The sequence below is a fragment of the Panicum hallii genome, chromosome 3 (genome assembly GCF_002211085.1).
Source record: "Panicum hallii strain FIL2 chromosome 3, PHallii_v3.1, whole genome shotgun sequence".
Classification (NCBI taxonomy): domain Eukaryota; kingdom Viridiplantae; phylum Streptophyta; class Magnoliopsida; order Poales; family Poaceae; genus Panicum; species Panicum hallii.
This window is the reverse complement of record NC_038044.1, coordinates 12,579,843-12,590,897: the sequence shown is the minus strand read 5'-3', so window position 1 is coordinate 12,590,897 and position 11,055 is coordinate 12,579,843. Positions and strand designations below refer to the sequence as shown.

Below are 11,055 nucleotides of genomic sequence, written 5' to 3'. Positions count from 1 at the left end.
GGACATCTTCCGAAGATGATTCCTGGCGAGACCCACAAGAGCGTGGATGCCATCGACGGGAGATGAGAGGATGGATGATCTGGATGGCGGCTTCGTTTTCCTCGGTCGGTGGGAGGGCCAGACTTAAAGAACCTTAAATATTTGTTAAAGTTACAAACGCACACGCGCGGGGATAGCTCAGTTGGGAGAGCGTCAGACTGAAGATCTGAAGGTCGCGTGTTCGATCCACGCTCACCGCATCCTTTTTTTTTCAATCTTTTACTCTTTTCTTTTATTTATTTATAAATTTCCGATGCATCTGAAAAGCTATTTTTAAGGGGTGATTGATGTGAGAGAAGACAATCGGAGGAGCTGCAGCTCTCTGCCGTCGGTGGGCTTGCCAGGTCATCAGCCAGCCCAATGTCCGTCCCTAAACAGGGAGGGAGGGAGAAAATGCTCGGCCCGCCATGTTGTGCTAGCAGGCCGCACTATATAAAAGTACAGGATCAACTAGGCCGAAAAGCAAGGCCGACGTCATGAGTTTTCCGAAGAGAAGAAAATCACGCAAGCAACTCTCGCAATGAGTTGAGACCCATGCGCGCGGTTAGTGGCGTGCCAAGTAATGCGCATCCATGGAGTATGTGATCTAGTACCTAGCAGCACCGGTTTCGTTTGCGTTGCGCGCGTGCTTCCGCGGACGGCAAAGCTCGATCAAGTTGGCAAAGCCGATCCAACACACATGTGAAGGGGTGGCGTACGGGCGCTTCATCCCGATCGAGGTACCAACCAGCGGCAGTTCCTTGCTTGAAACGGCCGCCATGAGATCCCGAGGCAGGCGACGACGACGAACCTCTAGCAACGCGGGCGTGACGATGCAACTTGCCGCACACGGATATATCTGCCTGCTATAGTAGTGCAGATCGATCGATCGACCGACCCTGACCGGTTACTCACGGACAAGTGGGCAACGAAAAGAAGCCAAGTTACCACGCCGATTTGCTGGAGAGACCTGCAGGACGTTGAGGTCCTTGTCTGGCGGTAAAAATGTCAGTGGTGAACCGGTGAAGCACTGAAGCAGCGGGAGCGAGGTCTCTGGCTCTCGCCATGTGACGGGAACGCACGGCGACCTGTTCCACGGAGTAACTTTCCAAGCGTACGCGTTCTGCGGTGGTCGGTGCGTGTATACGTGCGTAGGCGGCCGCGCATGCATATTCTTCTCCCAATCTCCCCCGTTCAGACGCACGCACGACTCCATCGAATTTAATTTATTTTTTTACCGTTCTTACCCCTACCCCTCAACTATTCAAAGCCAGCGTTACCATCGCTGCAGCACCCCTTTGTTTTCACCGCTTGTCAGTTGTCACGTCGTGAGTTACCACGCAAGACTCGAGAGAATAATGTGAAACGGGTCGCTCACTCGCGCCACACCCACCACACAGTGGCACAAGCACGCGCTGGGAATTTTGTTTTTAACCTGCAAAGACTTTGTCACAGAGCCCGAGGTCAAGATCAACGACGACCCGCGCGCGGTACCGTAGGATAAAGCAAGTGGATCCAACGTTGACCGACTCACGTGATGGCATGCGTGTAGATGTAGTAGAGCTACCACCGTACCGCGGCCAAACCCTTGTTGTTTGCTGCGTCGCGTGGCTGTATCGTATTTGTACCGAGCCATGTAGCTAGGGTTATTCTTCCCGGAGTCCACTCCAGTGTAATTACAGGTCAATGCAGCGATCTTGATCGTGTAAAACTTAATTAACATACGTATGCAGCTGCCACCGAGTGTACATCAGGCATGTTTGAGATGGACGCAGGCGTAGTCTGTATGCAGCTTCCTAGAAGGATCCTGATTGCAGGCAGGACTGTACTGTCTGTCTGCAGCTTGATTATTAATGCATGGCAGTCTATGCCTATGCGTGTCTCTGATGTCCGGGCCGTTTTATTTGCCAATGCCCCAGTCAGATGCCTGCCAAGGGAGGGTTTGCGGCGCCGCGGAGGGTTGCTACGACGCGTCAAATTTAACGTATCCTTGGTTGGACAGGCAACACCTACCCCTGGTTCAGTCCACATGCATGGAACATATGTATGAGACAGCAACAAATTTGGCATCATGAATGTGAATCGATCTGTCGTATTAAGTAGCGGTACTTCTAAGTTTATTCTAAATTAAATTTGATTAAATTTATAGAAAAATATTAATATTTACAGCACCAAATTTATTTTATCAGATCGACCATGAAGTATACGTTGATCGTGCATATGTTGGATAGTATAGTTGTTGCTATATTTTTTTATAGATTTTGTTAAAATTAGCTAACTTTGACTTAGAACAAACATAATGCGATATGTAAATAAAAACAGAGAGAGTACATCGCAACTGGAGAAAAGCGACTGATCTTATTTCCCCTAGCAGTCAGGGTCAGAAAAGAAATTTAAAATAAGATTCCATTTTAGAGTTTGTTTCTTCTATTTCTTTTCCGACACGATTGTCTTTAGTCTTGTTGATTGCCAAGGAAAACAGAGGGATGATGATGATCGGATCAGTAATATGCATGATTACTGTATCATGGCATGGCAGTATGACACGTACGTGATGTATATGTACGCAGACCAAAAGTTAGCTAATGAAACCATCCGGGTTAGCCACTGCATAAACCGCCACGTGTTTCAACTCTCGCTGGGGTCAAGTGCTCGGTAATCCTCTACCCGGTGTACGAGATAAAAAAAAAATCAGCCCAACGCATGGAGCATTTCAGCATGACCACCACTGCACATGCATGTGATGACTGCGACGTCATTACAGAACCCACCTGCCTGAAACATGCATGCATGCATTTTTCCAAGGATGCATATCAACAACCACATGCCCATCCCGGGGATCAGCTTGAATTAGATGCACCGTTTCTCCCTTTCCCCAAGATAACAATTAGAACTAAGGCTTTATTTGGCGCCATCACATGTAGTGGGAGCTCATCACTCAGTGGATTTAATTTTTAGATATTATAAAAAATTATATATAAAAAAGAAATGCTACTCGAATAGTAGTGCTACTACTCTCTGCTAGTGGCTGTAGTAGTAATTCCTTCAGAGTAATTAATATATGTGCATGTACTGCCTGAAAGTAGCTGCGGTTAAATTTAATGAAACGCAAAACCTAAAGTAAAAAAAAACTTACATAATTAATAACCGTGACATGATGAACACGGGGGACGAGTCGCGCACGGACAGCATGCAGAAGCCCGCCCATTGGTCAAAAGCGCCGCGAATTGAAGTCGCAATCCCGGTCAAGGAAAATGTGCGCCAAATGATTGTTATCTCAGCTGCCCACGTTGGAAAGAGCCCTGCAGCAGACTACTCTTTTGATCTCGCAGCATCCTATCCATCCCTCTACCGACGGAAGCCGGGCCGGCCGGCCTTTACACATCTGTGCTTGCTCGCTGAAGATCGGAGTGCGCCTACGTCTGATGCTGCGCCCCAGATTAAAAGTGCCACATCAGTTGGATAAACCCCCCGCCATTAACAAACACGCCCGGATCGCGGAACCCCCAATCGGCGACGCGATGGGTGCGCGCGATCGAGCGTGCGCATGTGCTGCGGTGGTGGCATGCAACCCTAGGATGAGTAAGCAAGCACTCGAGGGCCGGAGTTTAAAGGCGTGATCCATCATCGATCGATGCTCGATATGTAGACGATCGCCCAATTATTATTTTTTTTTTGAAAGAGGCCCAACTAAAAAAATGGGCGCTCTCTTTTGGCGCGATACGACAGGCTTGGCGTCGATCGCATCACTTGCACTTGCAGATGGTGATCGGATCGATGTGCTTGTGATCGATACATATATTACTCGCTTCGGCTCGCGCGGGTACGTGCGCGCGCGTGCCTAATTAATCTGGATTATTACTGGATTTGATCACGTGTCAGCTACTAGGCGTGATCGTATCGATCGAGCATGATGGATGGAGTCGCACACAGATTGAAAGATGATGACGTACGTACGTGGTTACGGAGAGGAATTAAAGCCCGTGGAAGAATCACGGAAAGGTATGTGTGTGTACACGACCTCGGTCGACACGCATGCCGTGAGATAAGGACGGCCCGGCCGTGTGCCGCATCGATCGCCCGTGCGTGATAATATTTTATGCTAGCTGCAGCACCGGCCGGCCGGCCTCTCGCTCTCGCTCTCGCAAACAGTCGGCAAGCAAGTTGTTGGAGAGACCGAGAGTTGTGGCACTCCCTCCCTCCCTCTCCCTCCGTGTGTCTTTTGTGCCGCACTTAAAGAACAGGGGGGCTTATGGCGTCACGACCCGTAAAATAGAAATGGATAAAAAGCGACACGACGGCACCAACACACAAGCGCGACGACGCAATCCAATGGCTTAGCTTTGGGGCCTCTCAATGCACACGCGCAACAGGGCAACGCGGTCGTCAGCCACGCGCTGATATGCTCTTAACCACCCACATCGCCGATGATAGCTAAACTAAACTAATCCGAGGATCCGATCGGCCATCTTCGATAGATAGATAGATTGATCACGTAGTACAGGCCACTTTTCGGAAAGCTAATATGCGCCACGCCATCCAGCTCCTCATCCTAGTGCGGCTTTCTTTCCACAAGTGTTATTAAGATTAAAAAAATACCCTCTCTTTTCTTGCAGACCAAATTAACCAGGAGACTAAATAAACTGGCCGAAATCGCCTTGCTAGAGATTTGGGGGATCGGAGGCTGGATCGATCCGTCTGGATGCATGGATTCGTTCACAGTGCGAGAGAGAGAGACGAGGAAGCAAAGATAGCTAGGCATCGGCAGTGGCAGACTGGCAGTGATGGACGCCTCGTGGACGGATGGATGGACGCACGCGCCGGTGGCCACGCGCGGCTACTGAGCAAAGGCTACGGCCACTGTTGCCGATACAGCTGCGCGCCTCGGGGGGACGCACCTGGCGCGCACAGCGGCGGCGGCGGATAGGGAGAGCCGCCCCGCCCCGCCCACCAGCCCGCGTCGCGTCGCGCCGGCTGGTGCATGCCCCTGGCCCTGGTCCACCCTTCATGTGAACACCACGCCGCGGCCGCGCGCCCCTGCCTCCCCGGCGTCCCCGCCCCCCGCGGGCGCCTGGACCCAGCGCCAAGGAACAGGAACCTGTCGCGGCGCCGACGTGGTGCGGCATGGCGAGCTGGCTGTGCTTCGCTTTGCCGTGGCTTCGGGGTCGGCTCCTCGCCAGTGCACGCACAATCATTGCCGCGAGGTGCGTGGACCTGGGCCGTCGCTCTCCCTCCTGGCTCGGCTTATTAGCCAATAATTGCGTGCGTACACACCTGTTGGCGCCTCATTGGCTGGCTCATCTGTTTTTAGCAGGTGGAATCCGCACAACTACTAGCTAGCACGCGTATTATCAATGCAGCTACCATCACCCCATATGTTAATACAGGTATCTGGGCTGCATACATGCGCACTCGACCATTTTATCGGATGTTTTTCCAAAGAGACTCGGTGGACCAATTTAAACTGAAAAAAATTCAGTTTTCACTTTCAAACTATTACAAAAGTCTGATTTTCATCCTTCAACTATAAAACCTAAGAGAGCCATTCAACTGTTAAAACCAGACGAGTTTGGCCCCTTTGGGTGATTTCAAAGATGGTTTTGTATTTTTTTTAAAATTATATTTATATCTAAAAAATTAAAATTAATTTATTTTAAATAAAAAATGAAACTAGTACCAAAAATTTTCTAAGGATGTAACCTATGTGTTGTTGCTCTATTAGAATCTTATTTATTAAAAAAATAATAGGTATAACTACAAGTAAACAAATACTAGGAATATAGAAAAATTGGATCCAGATAGCTGACAAGTAGAGTGCCAATAGATAGGTTATATTTTTTAAAAAATATTGGTTCCCATTTCATATTTTTCTGATTTAAAATAAATTATTACTTATGAATTTTTTAGTTTAAACTTGAATATTTTTAATCTTTACAAAATGAAAAAACCACCTAAAGGGCTAAATTTGTCAGGTTTTGATAGTTGGATGGTCTTCGTTATCCGGTTTTGTAATTAAAGGTTGAAAATTAGACTTTTGTGATAGTTGGAGTCTGTAAAGTGGACTTTTCCCTTTAAACTATGGTTACACATAGCATTTTTTCTTTTATGTGCTAAGTTTTGAGGTATTTGCAAATTATGGATATATAGATTTATCTGAAAGAGTAATTTTTTGCAAGAATGTACCAGACGTTTTGGTGCTTGCTTTGCTTGTCTGAACGTCAACTAATATTGACCGGAGGTATGTAGTAGTTCTGCTATACTTCACAAATATATTACAGCAAGAAAATTAGTAACCCAAAAGTCGTAATTTGGGATGCAGGGACAGGACTGTCATGAAAAATAACTGAGAAGATAAATAGCAAAACCGTCGGAAACAAAGCCCATTGTGCAGCTAGTTGATGAACCCATCAGGGGGGCCAGCCAACATGAGCTGTGAGACGCTGCAAGGCGTGTACCAAGTCGTTTCTGCTTGTTAGACCACAGTGTACACCTAATTTACTCCTGCTTATTCAGCGACACGATCGACAACGCAACCGGCCAACAGCATCATCTACAGCAACGTCAAACCTGACCAGCTTAAATTCTGTGCTACCTGCTGCTAATGCACCCCCTTGTCTTTGCATATATATATATATATATGTATTAATTCTGAACCGGCCAACTTGCGCGCCTGAGCTATCTGCTTTATGACTTGTCATTTGTCAACTAGCTAAGTAGCTCCGAATTATGTGAGGATGCATGTAGATACACGCATATCTGCTGAGAGGACACTTGTATTGTGCATGCTAAAATCCAATGCCGTGAGCCGACTTCAGTTCAAGCTAAGCATCATGTGGGAGAACGTATATTATTATAGGTGCTATTGGATGGACCATTGACCTTATTTAAGCAAGGACAGTGACCATGATCGCTACTAAAACGTTGATGTGTCTCTACCTAATTTTCTTTCAGCATGTGTGTCTAGTAGCTGATAAAGATGCCAAAACCATTTGTCAAAAACAAAAAGGCTTAGCACCAAATCAAAGATACCTCTGATCTTGATCTCTTCATCAATTCCAGCGCACAGTATGCATTGATTTTGACCTCTGTGGAGATCACAGCCAGCAGGCCCAGTAGTCAATCAGCAGCTTGAGGGATCACATTTCACATGGTTCACGCAAATGTGCTAAACTCAACTGGTGATTCTTGCAATGAGAAGGAGATGCTTTGGAGCTGGAGTCTCTTACCAAAAAAGAAAAAGAAAAAGAAAAACAGCAGCAGCAATCTTCTTGCTATAGGCTCCCATGATCGACACCAGGGGCATTTCGGGTAATTAAGAAAGCACACTAGTGAATAGTTGAGCAAATATCGGAATCGAGAACGCTGTTGACGTAGAGATGCGTACCCATCCTCTAGAAACTCCGGAAAACTCTACCACACCGTCACGGTCACCATTTACCATCACACACAATATGCCTGCAGTAGCTGGAGCATAAACGCCAAGCATGACTGGTAGCTACCTAGCACCATCACTGCTAGTCCACATTCCACAGGCATTTTTTTAAACTTTTACTTTACCTCCCACAAGCTAGAACAACACAAACAACTAATTAAAAGAAAGATCTAAGCTCTCTATTTTTTGAAAAATATTTGCAAGGATAATTACACCATTATAATCAGTCAGACACTCAGACCCACCTATGCATGGTCCCTGGGGTGCACCATCACATCATCATCTTCACTTTGAGTTGACCCACACCAACACAAGCCCATGAGGCTACACCCATGCATAAGGCCATGATCACGCACATACCAATTAATTAATTATTAATCCATCATAAAACTATTATCATACATAAGCATATCTATACTAATTAAAACGCAACAAAAAGGAACATATGCCCATGTACACTTTGTTAGTATACATATGGAGTGAGAAGGTGTGGGTGTGGATTAGTGTTATGCTACACTCACCTGACCTGACCTCCCCCTATATATCACACACACCCCCCCTTCACTTGTCCTTCCCCCACCATTTTCCACAGCTTGAATCTTCCCCAAGCATCCCCTCTTTCGATCGCGTGGGAGTAGTGATCGGATGGACAGCACGAGCTGCCTCCTGGACGACTCGAGCAGCGGCGCGTCCACGGGCAAGAAGCAGGCGCCGGCGCCGGAGGCCCCGAGCAGCAGGCCGCTGCAGCGCGTGGGCAGCGGGGCCAGCGCGGTGATGGACGCGGCGGAGCCCGGCGCGGAGGCGGATTCGGGCGGCGCGGGGCGCGCCGGCGGCGGCGGCGCGGTCGGCGGGAAGCTGCCGTCGTCCAAGTACAAGGGCGTGGTGCCGCAGCCCAACGGGCGCTGGGGCGCGCAGATCTACGAGCGGCACCAGCGCGTGTGGCTCGGCACGTTCACGGGCGAGGCCGAGGCCGCGCGCGCCTACGACGTCGCGGCGCAGCGGTTCCGGGGCCGCGACGCCGTCACCAACTTTCGGCCGCTCGCCGAGTCCGATCCGGAGTCCGCCGCCGAGCTCCGGTTCCTCGCGTCCCGATCCAAGGCCGAGGTCGTCGACATGCTCCGCAAGCACACCTACCTCGAGGAGCTCGCGCAGAACAGGCGCGCCTTCGCCGCCGTGTGCCCCTCGCCGCCGCCCAAGAACCCCGCCTCGTCGCCGCCCGCGGCTGCCTCCGCGGCCGCGGCGCGCGAGCACCTCTTCGACAAGACCGTGACGCCGAGCGACGTGGGGAAGCTGAACCGTCTGGTGATACCGAAGCAGCACGCGGAGAAGCACTTCCCGCTCCAACTCCCGGCCGCCGCCTCGGTCACCGGCGAGTGCAAGGGCGTGCTCCTCAACTTCGAGGACGCCGCGGGGAAGGTGTGGAGGTTCCGGTACTCCTACTGGAACAGCAGCCAGAGCTACGTGCTCACCAAGGGCTGGAGCCGCTTCGTCAAGGAGAAGGGCCTGCACGCCGGCGACGCCGTCGGGTTCTACCGCTCCGCCGGCAAGCAGCTCTTCATCGACTGCAAGGTCCGGCCCAAGACCACCGCCTTCGCGAGCGCGGCGACCACGCCGCCCCCCGTGAAGGCGGTGAGGCTATTCGGCGTGGACCTGCTCACGGCGCCGAGGCCGACGGTGGCTCCGGAGCAGGAGGACATGGTGGCCATGATGACGAACAAGAGAGCTAGGGACGCCATCGCCGCGTCTACTCCACACATGATTTTCAAGAAGCAATGCATAGACTTCGCGCTGACCTAGCTAACCTTTTTTGCTCCAGCCCTCTTGCTTGCTTCGCTCGGATCATGCACGGTGGTAGTAGTAGCTAGCATAGCGCTCTTGTTTAAACCTTCATCTTCTCTTCCTTTTCATTGTTCATTTTGTTTCTTCTTCTACTACCTGTCCTAATCTTTGCGTAACTCGCCGTAAATTAGACAAGTTTTTCCTCTTCTTTTTTTTGTGGCAAGTGTATACTAATCAAAAGCCATGGAGATTACATGCATGCCATAAGGAGCAATGTTTGGAACCCATCTCTCTAGCTCCCTCCCTCTTCAAGAGCTTGTGTTCCTTTTGTAATTGATGATGGATGAGGAAAAACTAAAGCTGTCGATCTCTGCTGCTACATGCTGCAGTTTTGACTCTTGCTCCGGCGCTTTCATGTGGTTAAGATGTGATGGGTGTGTGCTGCGCCCAGGTGCATAGCATGTATCACCTGAAGCGCGAAAAGCTCCGGGAGTTATCTGATATCCCCAGTGCGGGAAGGAAAGGGAGGTCGATCGGGTGCCCATAATTGCATGTATGCATGAACCTGATATATCTGCACAGTGTGATGTGATACCGATCGATCGACGTATATGTGCAAGCAGCAGCCGGAAAAATAAAGTGGCACAACAAGTACTCTAACAGGGAGATCATGATGGATGTATCAGCTAGATAGATAAGGTTACCAGCAGCAGAGAAGAATCTCTGGAAACGAACAACGATGAACTGTTTTGGAAAGCATACGCATGTTTCGTCATTTACAGCAAGTCTGAAAGTTTATTCATGGGCTATTCCCTCTACATCATGTAGCGTCACCTCACGTAATCGGAAGTAGTGGTATGCAGTGTTGGGGAATTTTCCTTTATTTCCAGGTGAACCTTGCAGCGATAAGGTGAGATCTCTTTCTTGTGAATCTTGCGATCATGAGACTGGCCGGAAAGCAACGGAGAAAGTTCAGCTGTTTGGAGACTTTGATCGAGAGAATAAAGAACAAGATGAGGGGAAAAAAACAGTGCGTGGCATCTAGGAAGCACAGCCGGTTTCATTGCTAGAACTAATGCAGGTCGATAATAAGCAACACTATTTGTCCTTTTACCCCTTGTATTCTTAATTCTTGTGTTCAGCAAATGGCGACGGTTGTGCTTAATTTTGGCGCGAGGTAAGTTCCAATGGGAAGAGATGAGAGCAACGTTCAACGGTTTCAGACCGGATAGAGATAAAGCTGCTCGTTCCGGCGACGCGAGGGTAACACGCACATCCGCCACTGCCTCGCCGACTTCTGATCGGAGCAGATAAACTATGGCCGCCACCTGTCATCAGTGCAGACAGGCAAGCGTACACGTAACACGTCTCTTCGAGGGGAAAAAGGGTCGAGAGGAGAGGAGAGAGCAAAGCCACGCACGCACGCCGTACTGGGCGTACTGCTGCTTTGTACTACGACGATCCGATCAGTGTGCATCGGATGCTAGCCCAACATGACGTGGCGCACGCGGTTATTTTGCCGGCAAGAAATTTAGCGAGATGGATGCTCCATCAGTCCATCTATAGATCATTTTCGAGTTCTCAAAAATTATACATCTGCCAGTCATGAAGTTAATAGATGCCATTTTCAAGTTGCATGTGCGTATGCGTCTCTTCAAATCTTAATATTACTAATTAGTAATTTTGCTTGGAGCCTTTATTTATGTTAATCCTCTAGATTGACACGCTAGCTAGAAAAATAGATGATTCCTAAAAAATATCACAAAAAATCAGAGGTAGCTGGTCATCAATTAGATAGGATCTAGTCATCATTAACAATAACTGTT

At 49.1% G+C, this 11,055-nt stretch overlaps 1 protein-coding gene and 1 non-coding gene across 2 annotated transcripts; both read left to right on the top strand.

Moving 5' to 3' along the window:
• The first annotated feature begins 166 nt into the window (after nucleotides 1-166).
• Nucleotides 167-239, top strand: TRNAF-GAA. Its single transcript has one exon. It is a non-coding gene; the product is annotated as a tRNA-Phe (tRNA).
• Nucleotides 240-7,837: 7,598 nt separating this feature from the next.
• Nucleotides 7,838-9,624, top strand: LOC112886084 (AP2/ERF and B3 domain-containing protein Os05g0549800). Its single transcript, XM_025951863.1, has one exon. The coding sequence runs from the start codon at nucleotides 8,096-8,098 to the stop codon at nucleotides 9,245-9,247; it is 1,152 nt and encodes a 383-aa protein (XP_025807648.1). The 5' UTR covers nucleotides 7,838-8,095; the 3' UTR covers nucleotides 9,248-9,624.
• Nucleotides 9,625-11,055: the final 1,431 nt, after the last annotated feature.